Source organism: Microdochium trichocladiopsis (genome assembly GCF_020744255.1).
Source record: "Microdochium trichocladiopsis strain MPI-CAGE-CH-0230 chromosome Unknown B0I36scaffold_7, whole genome shotgun sequence".
NCBI lineage: Eukaryota > Fungi > Ascomycota > Sordariomycetes > Xylariales > Microdochiaceae > Microdochium > Microdochium trichocladiopsis.
In genome coordinates this window covers 1,865,111-1,881,934 of record NW_025763550.1, presented here as the reverse complement: position 1 = coordinate 1,881,934, position 16,824 = coordinate 1,865,111, and the positions used below count along the sequence as shown (strand labels likewise).

The 16,824-nt window shown below is 56.8% G+C and overlaps 7 protein-coding genes across 7 annotated transcripts; 6 read left to right on the top strand and 1 right to left on the bottom strand.

Annotated features, from left to right (window-relative positions):
* Positions 1–1,499: 1,499 nt before the first annotated feature.
* Positions 1,500–2,135, top strand: B0I36DRAFT_327836 (uncharacterized protein). The gene has a single exon (XM_046154521.1). The coding sequence runs from the start codon at positions 1,576–1,578 to the stop codon at positions 2,038–2,040; it is 465 nt and encodes a 154-aa protein (XP_046010559.1). The 5' UTR covers positions 1,500–1,575; the 3' UTR covers positions 2,041–2,135.
* Positions 2,136–2,481: 346 nt separating this feature from the next.
* B0I36DRAFT_327835 (uncharacterized protein) lies at positions 2,482–3,158 on the top strand. The gene has a single exon (XM_046154520.1). The coding sequence runs from the start codon at positions 2,681–2,683 to the stop codon at positions 3,149–3,151; it is 471 nt and encodes a 156-aa protein (XP_046010558.1). The 5' UTR covers positions 2,482–2,680; the 3' UTR covers positions 3,152–3,158.
* Positions 3,159–4,445: 1,287 nt separating this feature from the next.
* Positions 4,446–5,314, top strand: B0I36DRAFT_351246 (uncharacterized protein; the record flags this gene model as incomplete). The annotated part of the gene is made up of 3 exons (XM_046156993.1): positions 4,446–4,637; positions 4,802–4,916; positions 5,046–5,314. The coding sequence occupies 3 exons, from the start codon at positions 4,446–4,448 to the stop codon at positions 5,312–5,314; spliced, it is 576 nt and encodes a 191-aa protein (XP_046010557.1).
* A 2,521-nt stretch (positions 5,315–7,835) lies between these two features.
* On the top strand, positions 7,836–8,647 carry B0I36DRAFT_143023 (uncharacterized protein). The gene has a single exon (XM_046148401.1). It carries the CDS (start codon positions 7,878–7,880, stop codon positions 8,427–8,429), a length of 552 nt encoding a protein of 183 aa, XP_046010556.1. The 5' UTR covers positions 7,836–7,877; the 3' UTR covers positions 8,430–8,647.
* An 819-nt stretch (positions 8,648–9,466) lies between these two features.
* On the bottom strand, positions 9,467–12,542 carry B0I36DRAFT_385710 (uncharacterized protein). The gene is made up of 2 exons (XM_046161077.1): positions 9,894–12,542; positions 9,467–9,789 (listed from the first exon to the last, which is right to left on the bottom strand). The coding sequence occupies exons 1-2, from the start codon at positions 12,301–12,303 to the stop codon at positions 9,677–9,679; spliced, it is 2,523 nt and encodes an 840-aa protein (XP_046010555.1). The 5' UTR covers positions 12,304–12,542; the 3' UTR covers positions 9,467–9,676.
* A 743-nt stretch (positions 12,543–13,285) lies between these two features.
* On the top strand, positions 13,286–14,044 carry B0I36DRAFT_143001 (uncharacterized protein). The gene has a single exon (XM_046148399.1). The coding sequence runs from the start codon at positions 13,369–13,371 to the stop codon at positions 13,858–13,860; it is 492 nt and encodes a 163-aa protein (XP_046010554.1). The 5' UTR covers positions 13,286–13,368; the 3' UTR covers positions 13,861–14,044.
* A 1-nt stretch (position 14,045) lies between these two features.
* B0I36DRAFT_143002 (major facilitator superfamily domain-containing protein) lies at positions 14,046–16,240 on the top strand. Its single transcript, XM_046148400.1, has 2 exons — positions 14,046–14,562; positions 14,625–16,240. The coding sequence occupies exons 1-2, from the start codon at positions 14,283–14,285 to the stop codon at positions 16,115–16,117; spliced, it is 1,773 nt and encodes a 590-aa protein (XP_046010553.1). The 5' UTR covers positions 14,046–14,282; the 3' UTR covers positions 16,118–16,240.
* Positions 16,241–16,824: the final 584 nt, after the last annotated feature.

Genomic DNA, 16,824 nt, shown 5'->3' with positions numbered 1-16,824 from the left:
ACTTCTGATAAGTCGAGATGTGCGAAAGTGACGACCGGTTTGCGCAAGGCACAAGATCTGCGGTGGACTAGCTTCGATCGTGGAGCCGTGGAGCTCGGTCAAACACCCGACGTCGTCCATTGGGAACAACAGACGCAGACATTGTCTGTTGATCTCGAACACTTGTGCGGATTGGCTCAACCCGTCAGGCGGCTGCGACTCCCATTCATTTGTGTCAGCACACATTGTTAACGGCGTGCTGGAGCGAGAGCTCGAGTGGACTCGCTGCAGGCATGCGACAATGTGAAGCCCGTTTTGTCCTCGGCTTTCATACGTGGCAGAAGGGGCAATAGCTGACCCCTGCCTGATACGGGTCAACGTTGGCCATCACGGACCTCATTGACGGGGCCTGTGAAGACTTGGTTCCGAGCACCGGCTGACTGGAAGTGCGGGGAAGTTGGTCTGCAAAACCGTCGAACGAACGAGCGAGCGAGCGACGACTGCCCACGATGACGTGTTGAACAGCACTAGAGTGCCCAGGTGGAGTTGGGAAGCTATTGCTTCCGAGCCTCGACTTTTTGTTGCAGGCAGGGCATCGTCCATGAACCACGATGCTAAGCCGGCCAATCGCGTGCTCAGAGAGGCTGGTTCCTTGCTGCCCCTGGCTGACAGCCCCACGAGCAGATCCACACCGGGCCCATAAATTACCCTGCTTGCCATTCCGCGGGGAGAGATGATGTCGATGCAGATCAATTATCGCGATCTCGAATCCCCCATGCGTCGTGCAGGCTCTGCGCGATGCGCTTTCATCGGCCGGGCCTCCTTCGACGGCCTTCCGGAGCCACAGCTGCCGGATCTTGGCCCCTGACCTGAGTGGAGGTAGCGCTCATACGACGGCGGCGTCGCTTGCAACAGGTTTTGATGCCTCCGCGTACAGCGGTTTCGGTTCCGGCACGGCCAAAGCGCCGCGCCCGGCTTCGCAAGCCCGCACCTGGTGTCAAAGTTGCGTGATTGCCGTGGCCTGTCATCCGCACAGCTTCACCGCACCACAGAAAGTCCGATACAGAGCTCAGATATATTGTTACAATCTGGTGTGTTGGCAACCCTTGCTTGCAAAGCAGGATCACATGTCCGTCCCAGGGTTCCTTGAAGTAAAGCTAACTGCAGCGACTATTCTATGGAAAGCAGAAAAGCCGCATGCCACCAACAAGTTGTCAAGAGAGCCACGGACCTGCAATGATGGCATGTATGCAAGTTGGGCACCAACTGGAGCATAGAAACCAGTACCTGCATCAGAACCAGAGACTGATGCTATGGGTTCCTCTGAATCTGAATCTGTGGTTGGCTTCCTAACTCGATTTCTATCGCCGTCCTCCCGGATCGACGCATGCGAGACGCACGCGGAGCAGGGTCACTCTGATGGACTGCGGGACCCTTCTTGCTCGACCTGGATTAGGCATGGTGCATCTTACATGGGTGGGAGGGAGTTCCAAGGTTGGCGCCATTGCTGCTCGGCCGCCACGGATCTCCAGGAGGCTTGGTTGGTGCAGGAACAAAAAGTCCCCACAGACGAGCTCCTGAGGGAGGGAAGGTGGCATGGAATGGCACGCGTTGTTTCCTGTCACAAGCAGGAAAGTGACTGCCCAGACCCCCAGCCTTCGCGAATATTTCACTGACATGCGGAGGGCGGACGCGTTGAGATCTTGTTTTGCCAGCACGCACCTCCTGGTCGCCGAGCAAGAGTCGCATCAAGACTGCCACGGTCCCTGTCAAGCTCCAATACACCACCGCAATGCAGATTGGACGTGCGATCATGGCGGATCAGGGCGATCTAGGCATGCCTCGTCGGCGACCCCCCCTTGTTGGCCGACCTGGATCTCGGGAGTGAGGCTCTACGCATGGGAATTCAATTTACACGAGATTGGACCGAAAATAACTTCGACGACGCGCCGCACGCGTCCCAGACGGTCAGAGCGCGCGTGTGCACTGCTGGGTGGAGCTCTATCATCTCATTTCGAGCATCCTGAGGTCTTCCTTGCGAGCCTGCCTGCCTTCACCTAAGCTAGCCCTGCCTTAGCTCCCGCGCTGGTCACAACCTACTGGCTTCAGCGTCACAGGTGCAAGTGGCTCATCGCCGATTTCAACATCTTGGGCGGAGGCTGGAGTGCTCTCTCTTGCGCACCACTTAATTTCTGTCAATGCGGTTGGCACTCTCATGTGACCGTGGCCAACCTCGACTGCACGGCTCGCAGGCTCTTGAGCATGAATAGTACCGGCTAACACCTCAGCCAGGCGTGCTGAGACGACGATCATGCGGTGAGGACAGAGCTCGGGCCCAGTCCACGCCAGCCGCCCCTTGGCCATCTAATTGCTCGTATATTGATTGGTCTCCCCTTTGTCAAATAGCGCTCTGAAGTGCGGCCCTCTGTCTGTCTCGACAAGTTCAGGCCAACCTCTACTATTGTCTAGATCCCAGCCTCAGGGTTACGAGTGACGAGATCCCTTCGATGCACGAATAGCATTGCCTGCAAATGTGTCCAGAAAAAGGGGGGCCCTCTCGACCCGCCACTCTGGCTGTTCATCTCATCTTGCTGCAAGCCGCGCGGACAAAAGAAAGAAGACTACCTCGTTGCCCGCGATGCATCTGTCTGCGTGAGCATGTCTGAGATGCAAACATTTCTTATGACCCAGGACACGCAACATGTTCGCAGGGTCGCGCAGTCTGTATACGGTGCGAGGCGACTGTACATGCGCACTTTGTCGCATGCTAATTACAACTGGGAAATCACACAGGTGCGGCGTAAGCGCCCATGTTGGGACCTGGCCTGAGCAGGACCACGCACTGTCTACAATTAAGTACACGCGAGTGGCCTCGCCGATCTGCGCGCACTTGGCGTCATGTCTGTCTCTCCACCTCGCATCATTAGCGCTCGATCAATACCGAGAGTGTGCATTTCAGACGGCCGTTGCCGTGGACGATGGCTTTTCTTTGATTAAGACAAAAGTTGCGCGCGCAACATGCTGTGGCGGCTGGGGGAAGAAACCGAGACAAGCAGCAAGACGGAAGATTCCACGCATGCCATGCGTGTGGAAAGAAGAAGAAGAAGAAGAAGGAGAAGAAGAAGAAAAAGAAGCAATCTGCATGTCTGGCGCTCTGGCTGTGTCTGTCTGACCTTGCCGATGTGTGCCTGGCGACTGGTGGTTGGGTACGCCGCCACACAGGGGGAGCGGGCGTTGTGGCGGAACACCGGAACTACAGGCCTGGTCTTTGGGGGGCAGACTTTTGAGCTGTTTTTGCAAATGTTTGACTTTTGTCGAGGCGCCGCCGCCCAGTGCCAGATCAACAGTGGGCTGCGTCAGTCTCTTTGTGTATGTCTCGTGGTGGTGTTGCATACTAGTAGATGATACCCGGGCGGCGGGCGCGTGGCGGCCGGGTCTCGCGGGTCAGTACTCCGTAATAATCCCCCCACCGGCCGCGTGCAGAGGAATCGCATGGTGTTTCGCGCGTTGTGTGTGTGTATATAAATGTCTTGCAGCAGGGCACGGGGATGATGGAACGGGTCTATTTCTTCTGCTAACGGGTGGCTGTTGTTGTTGTTGTTGTTGTTGTTGTTTTATATTTTTGGCTGGAAGCTTGCCCTGAGTATTCACCTGGTTGGGTTGGGTTTCGGTAGCCTACTACTTCCGGCTGGTCTAGCAAGCAACCCGAGAAATTGTCCTGAATCAATCTGACGCAGCAAAATTGGCGGTATCAAGTGGCCTAGCCTGCCTGCACGCATGCTAACCTCTCACGTCATACGTATACAGTGCTCCAACGACCCGGCGACGGACAGTATTGGTGCAGGCAGGTTCATCTTCAGAAAATGAATGGCAGAGACAAAACAGGTTGATGATGTTGCTGGCCATCTCATTTTCTGTGCTGTCCTGCCCGTGGTGCTGTTTCATAGTTGCAGGCTGCTAGTTCATGTATCATGTCAGGAACCAGGAACCAGAAACCAGAGAGCGGTGACCAGGAAGGCCAAAAAAACAAGAAGAAAAAAACAAGAGCACATTGGCAATATTATTCACAGTAGGTCCACGGTCAGTGGTCTCTTCAACCTGGCTGCTACCCGTCAGACCAGCAAGGACAAGCTCTGCTGATGTCCAAGGGGGGGACTGACTCCTTCTCGGAAAGGTACAAGTCCGCGGATGACATGAGGCTGCCGGTCTGAGCATGCGCTCTCTACGTAGAAAGTTGCAGTGAGTTCCAAGTCCCAATCGACAAGAAGCGAGCTGCAGCTGTGTTGGACCGTCCCAGGATCTCTCCACCAAGGAACGGGGTTGTGTCGTGGAGGCGCGCTCCGCTCCCCTCAGCTTCGGCTTCGGTCTTGGTAAACTTCCAACACCCAGAAGCATTTACGCCAAACAGACAGTCTCCAGTGCGCTGAAAGGAGTTCTGCCTCGCCAATCAGCCCTCCTCCCTCCTCATGAACAGCATGCAGGCACTGACAGCTTCAATTCCAGAGACAATCAAAGCTTTACTCGGCGCGGCCAGCAGCAGCGGCGGGTACACTTCCCTGCCCTTCTTCACCTACCCGGGCCTCCGCAAAAGGACCCCTGTCCCATTTCGAGAACGAGAATGCGACAAACCCGAGCAGGCCCGTCTGTACCTGACTGACGTAAGCACAGGAGGAGGCGACTGGTGGCCATTCAGTGCATTACGGAATAGGACTTTCACTTCCTCAGTCATACGCTTCAGCCAACCAGTCATTGAGTCGCGCTTCCATGGGCGCGAGTGGTCGCTTACATGAGACTTACGAACCCGGCTACCGTCGCTTTGCAGCCAATCGTGGACGAACCAGGAGCGACTGTTCCCGGATCGTCAGAGTATGATGCCTTGAATCTCGAGCACTGCACTCTTTACACCAGCATTTTCGTGGTCGAAGAATTCATGGTTGGTAACTTGTCGCCATCACCTCCTTGGCAGCTGGTCCCATCACTCGGCGAAACCGGCTGCTTTCGGTGTTTGACTCGCATATCAAGTTGGGCTTGCCGCTGACACCTTTCTCCGGCACCGCTCATCATAGCCATTCCTGTAGAGCACGGTTCTGTGTGTGAAACGGACGAGCCCGTTACTGGAGGCGGCTATGTGGATGGATGCTCGGGGCCGGCTGCATATAATATTGGAAACCCCTGCCCTCCTGCCTATTCTGCCCCCAAACCCGTGCTTGTGCCCTTGTCGTCATGTTCTCCTTTTGGCTGCCAGGTTATGGGTCATGATTGCATTCAGCTTACACCGCAAAGTTTCCGCGCAGATCGTCGAGAATTTGACAGGCTTCCAGGGCCTCGAGTCTGACTCCACGGACCTCATTGCAATGAACAAAGGCGGGTGAGACCAAGCAGGCATCGCCGCGGACCCGATTCGTCCTTGACGGCGCAAGAGGACAGCTCTGCTACAAATCGTAAGTTACAGTGCAAGTTCTGTGTCTTCGGCCAGGCAACACACAACTGGGCCCTCTCCTGCTGAATCCCGGTGCGCTTTGACAATCGGTGGGCGGCGCGGCGGGTCCATCCTCTGGGGTCTGCGCAGAGTCATGGAGTCGTACGCGTTTGCCGCTCACTCTGCGAAAGAGGCACGTTGTAGTGTCATCAGTGCATGCTTAGACACGGAACGGCGAGGCATCTGCTGAAAGAGGACTAGCTCACCTGCTCATCGGGTTCTGCTACCTCCAACGGCACCGAGTTTCACTTTTTTTCGGCGGTGCGCATCTGTCTGGCTCAAAGTTTGTTGAAGAACCAGGGGCCGGAAAGCAGTGAATAACTATGGGGGAGCCCCTTGCCCGAAACCTGACACCGATATTACCACGGCAGACCAGGCCAGTTCCCCGGTGAACGACGCACAGTCGCATCGTGCTTTTATTGCATGGTGCGACTTTCGGGATCATTGAGAGCCCGCGAATTGTCGGCATGGCTCAGGACAAGCGGAGGCTCTAGCTTGGTCTTCCAGTCGACCCAACAACACAAGGGAGGAAATGGAGACGAGGCACACCTCAAGCAGTCGCGCCGTGTGGTTCTGCATGCGGGTCAAGAACACTAACTACCTATGGTTTTCTCGGTAGGGCGCGACAAGACTGGTGTGCCCCAGCCTCCCGCCGCCATGCGAGGACTAGGGTCCTTGTCGAGCTGATGGGCAGCAGTAGGCAATAAGCGTCGAGAGCAGGCCTGATTACGACATGACTTGCAGTAGCCGAATCAAGCTGGGTGGTAGGCGTGTGCCAATGAGGGCGCTGCATGGGAGCGTGGCGATGGAGAAGTGTGACAGACCGGGGTGCTTGCTGGCCGGCGAGGCTGGGGAGGGCGCGCGGTGGCGGTCGAGTCGAGGTCGAGGAGGGCCACGGCCGAGGTCCAAGATGACATGGACGGCTGGATGCGGATGCGGGATGGGGTTAGCGTGTTGGTTGTTGGCTGTTGGCGTTTTGTTGACCTCACAATGACTTGCAGACACGCTGGAGGGAGGGCCGCGTTTGAGGCTTGGTGGTGTGGCCGTGGATGGCTGCGCGCCTGGCAGGGGCGGCAGGCACGCGGTTTCCTAGATCCGTGGCGCGTGCTCGTGCCTGGCGCTGCCAAACACGCTCCATCACCAACCTGCACCGCACTATTCTTCGACTGCTGCATCGCCCAGGATCCTGCCTTGCCTCGCCTGCCACTCCCCGCGCCACACGTCGCCGAGGGCCTCGCCCGTCTCGTCAGTCTCGCGCGCTACTCGCGTCCACTAGCAGGGATGCCGGCACACCAGCCTCCATGACCAGAGCGTTGCGTGTCAGCAACCTCGTAACCAGACGACGCTAGCTGGTGACAGGCCATCATCCAGCTGAGCCGTAGGCCCCGGAGCACACAAGCACAGCGTACGTAGTCCTCCGCCAACACGTTCGTGTTTGCACTCATGTTTGCTCAATTGACGTAGCAAGCCCGTCGTCGTGGGCGTCCAGGCAGGGACACAGGCGGCCGCCCAAGCTCACTCACTGCCCCATGATGATTGATGATGCTGGGTAACGTCAACAGGAGCGAGTCCTTCCGTCGCCCCACGCCGGTGCCGGCCCGCCGACGGCTCCGCCCCGGAGCGGGCCCCGGAGCTCGCGGACCTTGGTTAATCAATTAGCGTAAGTACGTATCTTTGTGCAACTTTCACATATATGCTCTCGTGCTTCACAAGCATGACGGCATGGTGCCATTATTGACGTCGCCGCAGTCCACCCGGCTCAATGCTGTCATCCCACCGCCTCACCGACTATTGCAGGCAGACATTCCCAGGCTGTGGCTTTTGCCGCACGGCAGCGGAGCTTCGGAGCATGTGATGGAGGACCCTCGATGGCCCGCTTCGCCGCGAGAATTTTTCCTTCAACAAAACCGACACGGCTCATGCTCCACGCCGCGCCGCGAACGCGGTCAGACTCGTCCCGGCAAGCCCCCATGATGCCTCCATTAGTGCCCCTCTTCGGCACACGTCGGGCCACGCAAAGGATCGGGCCCGGGAAGAAGCCAAAGAAGCAACCAGTGAGCCCTGGTGCTCTGTGGATCTGAGCAACCCCAGATGGACCCTGAACTGCAAAGAAAAGTCTGCTCAACCCTGGCAACGGCGAGGGGTGAGTGCCTCCCAGCCTCGACCTTGCATGACGACGGAGGCATTTACGTCACAGCCCGGCCCAACCCGCCCTCCAGGGCCTTCTAGCGTCCCAGCGACGAGGAGCGCGGCTCCATTATTGCCCGTACTGTGATGTCCACTCTGTCCACTCGCGCCTGCCGGCCACGTGCTTTGGCGCCGCACACTATGTACAACAGTGCCAACTTCCTCGGCGAGCTTCTCTCCGTGCGACCAAGCATCGTGTGTTCCAGACCCGTCCTGCAATAGTGCTTGCATAATGATGCTGCAACTCTATTCAGGGCCCCCTGTTGCGAGCACATATTGCGGGCCGTTGACCTGCCGTTGCGTGCGGAGATCAAGCCAGAGCGGAGGAAGAAAAAAAAATATCATCCATAAAATGCTCGGTCGTACCCGACCACGACAAAAACCACACGACAAAAAGCGGCGCCCGCTGGCTACTTGGAAGCCCAGGCGTGTGCATTCTCCTCCTCCCTGCGCCAACACCCCCCTCCCCAACCCCCATATCCCGCGTGCCATTGTGGATTGCGAGAACTTCTTTTTGTCATTGTCGCGAAACAGGCACGTATTGATTGGGAGTTCCGCGGTCTCGTCAGAAAACCACTTTACGCGTCTTGACCGACTCCGACATGCAAAAGCTTTGCTGTTCCAGTATAATCCTCCCCAAACGCGGCAAGGATGCCGTCTTTCCCCCCGGCCCGCACGGAAAAGACGGGACAGAGATTTTGAAGAGACTTTGGTGGCCGCTTATGACAAAAATTTCCTTTCATTGGGCTCTCCCACCGCCCGACCGGAATGTTTGCCTGGATGAGGAGGCGGCAGCGGCGGCGGTCAACGTCGCCTTGCCAACAAAGGAGCCTTTTTCTTTTTCTCTCTTTCTTGGAGCCTTTTGAAGAGGAACCAGACCGCGTCCATGCAGAAGGGGGGAAACTCCCCGGGGGACAAAGAGAAAACTTTTCTCTGCAATGCGGAGCACATGCCAGGTGGTCTAGAGGTGTGTGTCTGTCCATGTGGGAATTCGGAGGCTTTTCACCACGGGGTTGGTGACAGCTTGCTCTCTCTCTCTGTCTCTGTCTGCTGGCTGCTCCTCTCCTGTTTCAGCAGGGTAGTTACTCCGTCATCTCTTGAAACTAGAGCCACTTGAGCAGGGTCCAAGTGCGTTGCTAAGACGCCCCAGGCACAGCAGGCAGAGCAGGTAGATTTGGGGGCCTTGTCAGTATCTCATCATCTTTCCCGCCGGGGGGTTTCACTGTGTCGCTCCGGCCTGTGGCTTCTTCTTGGGGTGGTAGAGGTGGTGGTGGTGATGGTGATGTCGTTTTCCCCTTTTCAAGCCCAGACTTGCTCGTGATCCTAATATTTTCCCCCAGGCGTGAAGGAGACCGTCATGCTGGTGCCTGGCTTCTGTCGTGACGTGACCTGGTGCGAGGCGAGGCGAAGCGATGTGAAGTGGTGTGAAGCATGTGTGATCCCGTAGCTCGTCGGCTGCACCGGGAAGCGGGAGGGAGGGAGGGAGGCGTGAAAAGGGCGTGGTATATTTTGGTGTTCTCACCTGCCCATCAGCATGCTCATCTCTTCTGCATGATCTCGTGTCGTGCAGTCGTGGTGGTGGTGGTAGTGGTGGTGTGTATGTGTCATCGTCGTTGTCGTCGTCACTCCTTCGAGAGCAAGGAAAAGGCTGGCACAAACACCGATGACAAGTTGACGATATCAGATAGAGCAGCGATGAGTGCAAACATCATACAACAGGGAGGAGGAAGGGTCTGAATTCACATGCCAAGCTAAGGATGCATATGTCGATACATTGCAAGCTCAACAGTGGTCCAATAACACGCTCGGGAACACAAACCGTGTTGCTGGCACCGGTACCTGAAACTGGAGCAAGCACATTTCCTCGTTGTGGTAACGAATTCAAGGTATCAATCACGCTGTACATACGATGGAGGCAAATGTTGGATATCCTAAAGAAGATGATTGGTTTGACCACTGCATTACAAAACGAGTCATAACGCCTACATGACACCATACAATCCAGGCTCCCCTGCGCTTACCAACAATCCATTAGGAGATTGTCTCGGTGGCAGCCTTGATACAATCGTTGATGATGTCGGCCCACTTCATCGTGTTGACAAAGTCTTTGTTGTCAATGCTCTCGTCGAGTCCAGGGAAGACAGCTAGCAGTGTGTTATAAACGTCAGCTTCGTCCTTCCAATTTACTGGTCGGCCTCAAGGAAATATATATTTATGGATAGGCAAAGCACGATGGGTGAAAACTTACCGCCAGCATAACCTGTCCAGATTCCCGGAGCGAAGACAACATGCTTGAACCACGGACGACCATCCAAGCCTTCCTTGTACAAGAACGCACGCTCTATGTTTTTGTATTTGTTGTTGGTGGCGCGAATGGCTCGAGCGAGCCGGATCTTCGAAATGATCTTCCACCACGGGATGTGCTCATTGGCCTCCTCTGCAAGCTTGGCGGACTGAGCGTCAAGGCTGATGGCTGCATGCCTGAACTTTGTAATGGACTTTTGCAGCTTGGCCAGCTCAACCTTGATCATGTCTGGGTCTCCTGTCGACTCTGGCCTGGTTAGGCGAGACCTAAACTCGAATATCTCGACGTCGGTGCTGAGAGTCGTCGTGTGCTTCGTGTCTACCTTCTTCTCAACCTTCTCGACGTACTGCTTGAGTGCTGTCGCATAATCCGTCGCGTTCAGAGTGAGCAGCGGGGTCTCGGACATCTTCGCGATCGTGAGACCGAGGATCTGCGCCATGGCCTTGTGGTAGACAAAGCCGCGGTCGCCATATTCAGTCATCCAGTGGTAGCTGTCATAGTTGGAGTGGTAATGGTATACCGGCGAATTTGGTGCTTGCCCCTCGAAGCCAAAGCTGATGCACGGGATACCGGCGTGGTCCTGGAAGGCCGTGAAGTCACTGCCGCTGCCCATTGTGCTGATACGGCCGTCCCAGAGATCGCGGACGGTCTGGCCTGCGACGGTCTGGTTGGGAGAGGGGACACGGGCAGTGACATCGTAAATGAGCTTGTGCAGAAGGGGCGCTGCAGAAGCACCAAATACAGGGGTGACAGCTCCCACGTCGACATTGATATACGCCACGTTGGCATCCTTGAGCCATGGAAGATATTCCTCCACCCATTCTGTGCTTCCAACCAATCCGTACTCCTCACCGTCCCAACTGGCGAAGACGATGGTTCTGAGAGGCTTCCAGCCTTGACTCAGAGCCTCGCCGAAGCTCCGAATAGCCTCATTGATGACGGCGGAACCACTGTTCGGATCGCCAGCGCCGCCAGCAATCCAGGCGTCGCGATGGTTACCGACGACAACAACCTCGTCCGGAATTGTACCGTTAATGATGCCAATCACGTCCCACATAGGCGTCGTAATATACTCCTGCTCGTTGACGAGGTTGATGACGACATCGTCCGGAGAAGGTCCGACGTTGTACTTGACACCTTTGTGGCCAAGACCAATGCCTCTCTCCCAGTATTGACCGAGATCCTTGGCGGAGGGGCCGTGACCGTTGAGCGCCTTGAGGATCGGAATTGCCTCTGCGTAAGACAACGGCAGCGAAGGAATGCTGGGGATTGCTCCATCGACAGGCTGGCGAGGAACACCAGGCTTGGAAGGATAACCAGGCGTGGTCGGGTCACCTGGTGCTACACTGAGGAACTGTACACTGCCGCGCTGGACGCTGCTAGGATTCCTGGCCGGTCCATCGGGGTATGCTTTGTATCCATTGACCTCGGTCATCTCACCGTCGTCGCCGGGGTCCGAGTAGATGACGCAGCCGACCATGCCCAGCTCCTGCGCCCTCTTAACCTTGAGGCCCCTGAAGATGCCACCGTAGCGCGCGACCGCAATCTTGCCGGTGAGGCTGATGTTGGCGCGGATGAGATCCTCAAAATCCCAGTAGGTGCCGTAGTTGACATAGACGAACGAGCCCGTGACATTGCCACTGGCAGAGTATCCATGAAACGTCGGGATGCTATCCTTGAGACCGCTTGTGGGATCCTCTTCGAGCACATCCTCCTTGAGGGTAGCCTCGAAAGCCACACGCCAGGATTGGGTGCCGTCGCCGTTCTTCGTGCCTGACTTGTTGAGGAGCGCGAGCCGATGGCTGAGAGGATAGTTGATGTATGTGTCATACGCCACAATGGTCGAGGCGACTCCCCACTCATTCCAGCGGTCCCGGGTCCATTCGGCCTGCGAAAGGTTCTTGCCTGCCAGATGCGGGCCCGAGGTGTAGTACTTGCTCCATTCCGAGGCTTTCTCGCCGCTTGGCGTATCAAGCAGCAGACGTTCGAGCTCGTCGTACGTGATGCTGTTTGTGTGAGCCGCCACGTAGTCGTGGCCTCGCCCGTGTCTTCCAGGCCACTCGTGGCGCCGCTCGTATGGATTGGTGACAACGGTGATGAAGAAGGTGAGGAAGAGGGCGAGCAGGGAGGCATTGATGGCAATTGAGCAGAAGCGGCGGAGTGTCTGGTGTGGATAGCGACGGATGGGGCGGCGAACCATGACGGTTGTGAGCAGCGGCGTTGACTCGCCCGCGACGTTGGTGGGATACCCGCCGTTGTAATCATGGTGATGGTGGTGATGACCGGCACCTGCTCCGTGATCATGATGACCGGCGCCGGCATCCCCGGCCGGGCCATGGCCTCCGTCCTTCATTGTCAGTATGGGTGGCCAGAGCTTTCGTGGAACAACAAGGACAGCTCCCGAGGTCAAGCTTGCAGTCCAAGCTAAGGCGGCAGTGGCGTGCTTGGCGGCAGTGCAGCCAGAACCGTGCAGGCCGTCCTTTGGAGCAGATGATGCGTCAACTCGCGAGGCCTGGAAACTCTCCTCGCGACAAACAAGTCGTGACGCCTGGTTGACTCGAAAGGTGCTTCCTGAGCTGTTTTGGTTTTCTGGCAGACATTCGAGGGGGCAGCAAAGGGCAGCAAGTAAGTATTCCTCCATAAGCTGAGGCAGCTATCAGGACGAGGTGGAGCAGGCCGGGGACCAGCGTCGTCACGTCATGGGCCAAGCCCAATCCAGCAGGTGCGGCCACTCTCGTAGCTTCCGTCCAGACTTTCCAGGTCCGTCTCAGCCTTCTTGACGATTCATTGTTGTCTATCAGATGGAAGAATGGACACACGATTGCTTCCATCTCGTCTCTTTTTTCTCTCCCGTGTGCCGAAGAACGCAACGGCTGACCTGCACGCCAGTCGGCAGCGCACCGAATGCACTGCTCACCGTACCCACCGACTGGGCTTATCTCTCGAGGCATCCACCACAGACGTCGGAGCTGGCCGCGCCGCCCCAGAAAGCTGCGTGTGCACCCGCTTCACCTTAGAGCAGCTCGACCTATGCCAGCGGGTGCGGGGAAATCGACCTCTCTCTGCAGACATCTCGATGCCCCCGTTCTTGGTGATGCCCTCCCCTACAACTCAGCCCGCCTGCTGATGCGGACGGCGCGAGGCCGTTGTGGTGTTCCGTTCCCCTGTGCCTGCCCATGGCCGCCAGCCTCCTGCGGAGCGTGCTGTACACCACCAACCACCGCCCCCCAGCACCCAACACGGAGCTCGTGACCACTCTCCCGCGCGCTTGCGCCGTGCTTGGTCACTTCTGCTCCGAACGCGGAGCAACGCGTCCCCAGCTACTTACTACCTTACCGTCCAACGTCAACTTGTCCAGCCAGTCTCGCAGCCGGCCGACTACCGGAGCACAGCATCAGCACCGCCTCGCGCGAGCGTCATGGACCGGTCGAGTCACCGCCTCTGCCTCTGCCTCTCCTGCCATTGTTCCCCAGGCGCCAGACGGGGTGTTCGTGAGGCTGCAGGCTGGAGGAATTTATGCAGCCGAATCCACAGCGGGAGCCGATGGGGCAGGCGTGCTGCAGGCGCACACAACGGATTGGATGGCATCATAGCAAGGGCCCTTCCAAAGTGGGCGCCGCCGACGCCGATGTGGGGTCGGTCACCCGCCGCGGTGCCGGCCTGCTCTTTTCTTGCCCGGGGGTGGCCACGACTGCCGTCGGCTTACTCTCTCCTCTTTCTTCATTCATGCCTGATCCAAGTTGCTCTCTTTCTCTCCCTCTGCATTTACAAGTCGAGAGCCGACCTCTTTGGACATTCTCCTTACCTTCTGTCCTCATCGACACAGCACGAGGCTTTACTTGCTTTCGGAGGACACTCAGACGTCCCTTTAGACAGACGATCTCGGTCCCACCTCAAAATTTTTGCATAAACAAACTTGAGCATTCAAATCTTCTGTGCTACACTGGGACTCATGACAAATCTCGAGCGGCCACAAATGCACACGGTATCCTTCGGGCGATTTGAAAATTGTTCCTCGTAGTTTCCTCAACCTCCAGCCATGCGGCCGCACAACGGACCAAAGTTGCCTGCGAAGCAGCTGGCCATCTTGGGTACGTCCTCTTCGCCTTTCGTCACTCCAAGATCCACTACAAGCCCCTATCCCGTATCCATAGCGCCACGTGCTTCCGCATAGGGCTGTTCGTTATCCATGATCATTCTGTGACTGCCAATATATATCCAAACAAGTCTCCTCTCGAGCAAACGCAGCTATACCAGAAAGTCAAGGAAGTCAAAATGCGCTGACTACAGTGGACCATTGCAGCCGTTGCGAGATTCGCCGAACCACTGGCTATGACCTCGGTGTTTCCATATCTCCCCGAGATGATCGCAAGTTTCGGCGTGGATAAGGACGCAGTTGCGCAATGGGCCGGTATCACGAGTGCTGCCTTTTCCCTGGCACAAAGTGTGACTGCCGTCTGGTGGGGGCGGGCATCTGACCGGTTCGGGAGAAAGCCCGTCATCCTCACAGGTCTCATGTGCACGATGCTGTGTTTCCTGGCATGGGGCCTGTCGACAAGTCTGACAATGGCCATTACCATCCGCGCCATTCTTGGCGCCAGCAATGGCAATGGTACGTCATCGCGGACACAGCATCGAAAGCGAAGGCTCAGCTAACAACTTGACCAACCATAGTTGGCATCATCAGAACAGTAGTGGCCGAGATGGTCCCCGAGAAGGAGCTGCAGCCAACAGCATTCTCCATCATGCCACTTGTGTGGTCGATAGGATCGATATTTGGCCCTGCTTTCGGCGGCTTCTTCGCCAACCCGGCGACTCAGTTTCCCGGCGTGTTTGGAGATTCCCGCTTCTTCAAGGCTTTCCCGTTTGCTCTGCCCAATATGATGGGTTCGGTCATCTTCATGATCTCCATGGCCACGGCCTTCCTCTTCCTCAAAGAGACAGTAGCACACAAGCGCGGCCAGAAGGACTGGGGGCTTGTTCTTGGGGAGAAGCTTGTCGCTTTTCTGACCGGCAAACGACAGCCTAGGCGCAGGTCTGTAGGCAGAGAGGATGAAGAGACTCTTCTCCGAAGCTCAAACGGCCATGCCAACCATGAGGCCCCCTTGCTGTCACGAGTGCAGTCGGCGGACAGGAAAGCTAAGGCGCTGAGGAAGCAGGGCCTGCGCAGCGTATTGTCGCCCCAGACCACTCTCAACCTGGTTTGCTACACGTTTCTTGCTCTGCACTCCGTCGCCTTCGACCAGCTGCTGCCCGTCTTTCTGCACTATCCTGTCGAGAGGCATACATCGGAAAACGTATCCTTGCCATTGGTGTTCAATGGGGGCTTTGGGCTCAAATCAGGTAGCATCGGCACGATCTTCACTGTGTACGGTCTACTATGTGGCCTGATCCAGTTCCTCCTGTATCCCCCCATCGCCACCCGCTTCGGAATCTTGAACTGCTTCAAAACATCACTGGTGATCATGCCAATATCCTACTTTATGCTCCCATACACGGTCCTGATCGAGGACACCAGGACCAAATTCGCTGCCCTCATGGTTATCATGACCTTCAAGGCAGTTGGCGTCATCTTTGCCTTTCCCAGCTCCACAATCCTGCTCACCAACAGCGCGACCAGTCTCGGGATACTCGCCACGCTCAATGGCCTGGCCACGACGTTTTCGGCCCTGGGACGAGCAACCGGTCCCGCAGCGGCAGGTGCAGTGTTCTCCTACGGCGTGCACCGCGGCATCGTCGGCCTGCCGTGGTGGATGCTCGGCACCATTGCGATGATCGGCGCGGTGCCGGCGTGGTGGATCGTCGAGGGCGAGGGACCGACCAACAGCGATACTACATCACGCAACGGGAAGCCGAACAACTCCGCTACCACGAGCCACGCGCTGAGCGACGACCCCAATGACACCGACACCGACGACAGCTATGACACGTTCTACGACACCTCCAGTGACGACGATAACGAAGACAACGCCATGACAGAAAACGAAGTCGCGGCGCGGCGCCAGCGGCGAAGGAGGGCCAGCCTGGCCGCGGCGAGAGCTCAGCCGCGCGAAATCGTCGCGCAGCCCGAGGGCCAGGACGACCAGCCGCTGTTCAGCACGAGTGCGAGGAGCACAGGCAGTGGTGCTCGCCGGCCTGGGTACGGGTCTATTCGCACGGTGATTTGATTCCCACTCTTGATTTGGTTTGATTTAATCTTATAGCTGGAAGATTGGATTGGGGGCCGATAGGACGGACTACTGCTGCGAGGGCATCCGTGGTTGGGCAGGCCTGGGGCAGGCTCGCAGCCAGATGTCTAGGCGAGTCCAGACGACTATTGCGTGAGGCACTCTGGATGTGACCACATCGCCTAGGCTTAGTCGTCATGATTACGAGAGTTCCCAGTAGAGCACACACACACAAGCAAAAGGAATTTAAGAATCATGCTGGTATACAGAGACATCGTCGTTCTGGGAAAGAAGACGACAGCAAGAATGTGAACTATACGGTTTATTTCGGGATTCCCGGGAAGAAACAATATAAACGCCTCGTGATTTAAAATACCGTGCGCGCCAATGCAAAGTACCCCAATACGCCATATCGCCGTGAGAACCAGGAATCATCAAAAGACTTGCTCTCTTTACAAGCCCGTATGGAAACGCATTGCCCAGCGCTTCCTCCTTCGAGGAGAGTGGGGAGAAAGAAAATCACCGACGCGGTGACGACGTCGACCAAGTTCTGGAGAGGCAGACCACCTTTACAAATGGTCAAAGTCTGGCTAGACCCAGATATGGACGAGGGATTGCATCCGTCACCGTATGTCTGTTTATACGAATGAATGTCTTGGGGCACCGAAACTGTCCAGCAGCACAGGTCTTTTTTTGTTCACCCACGA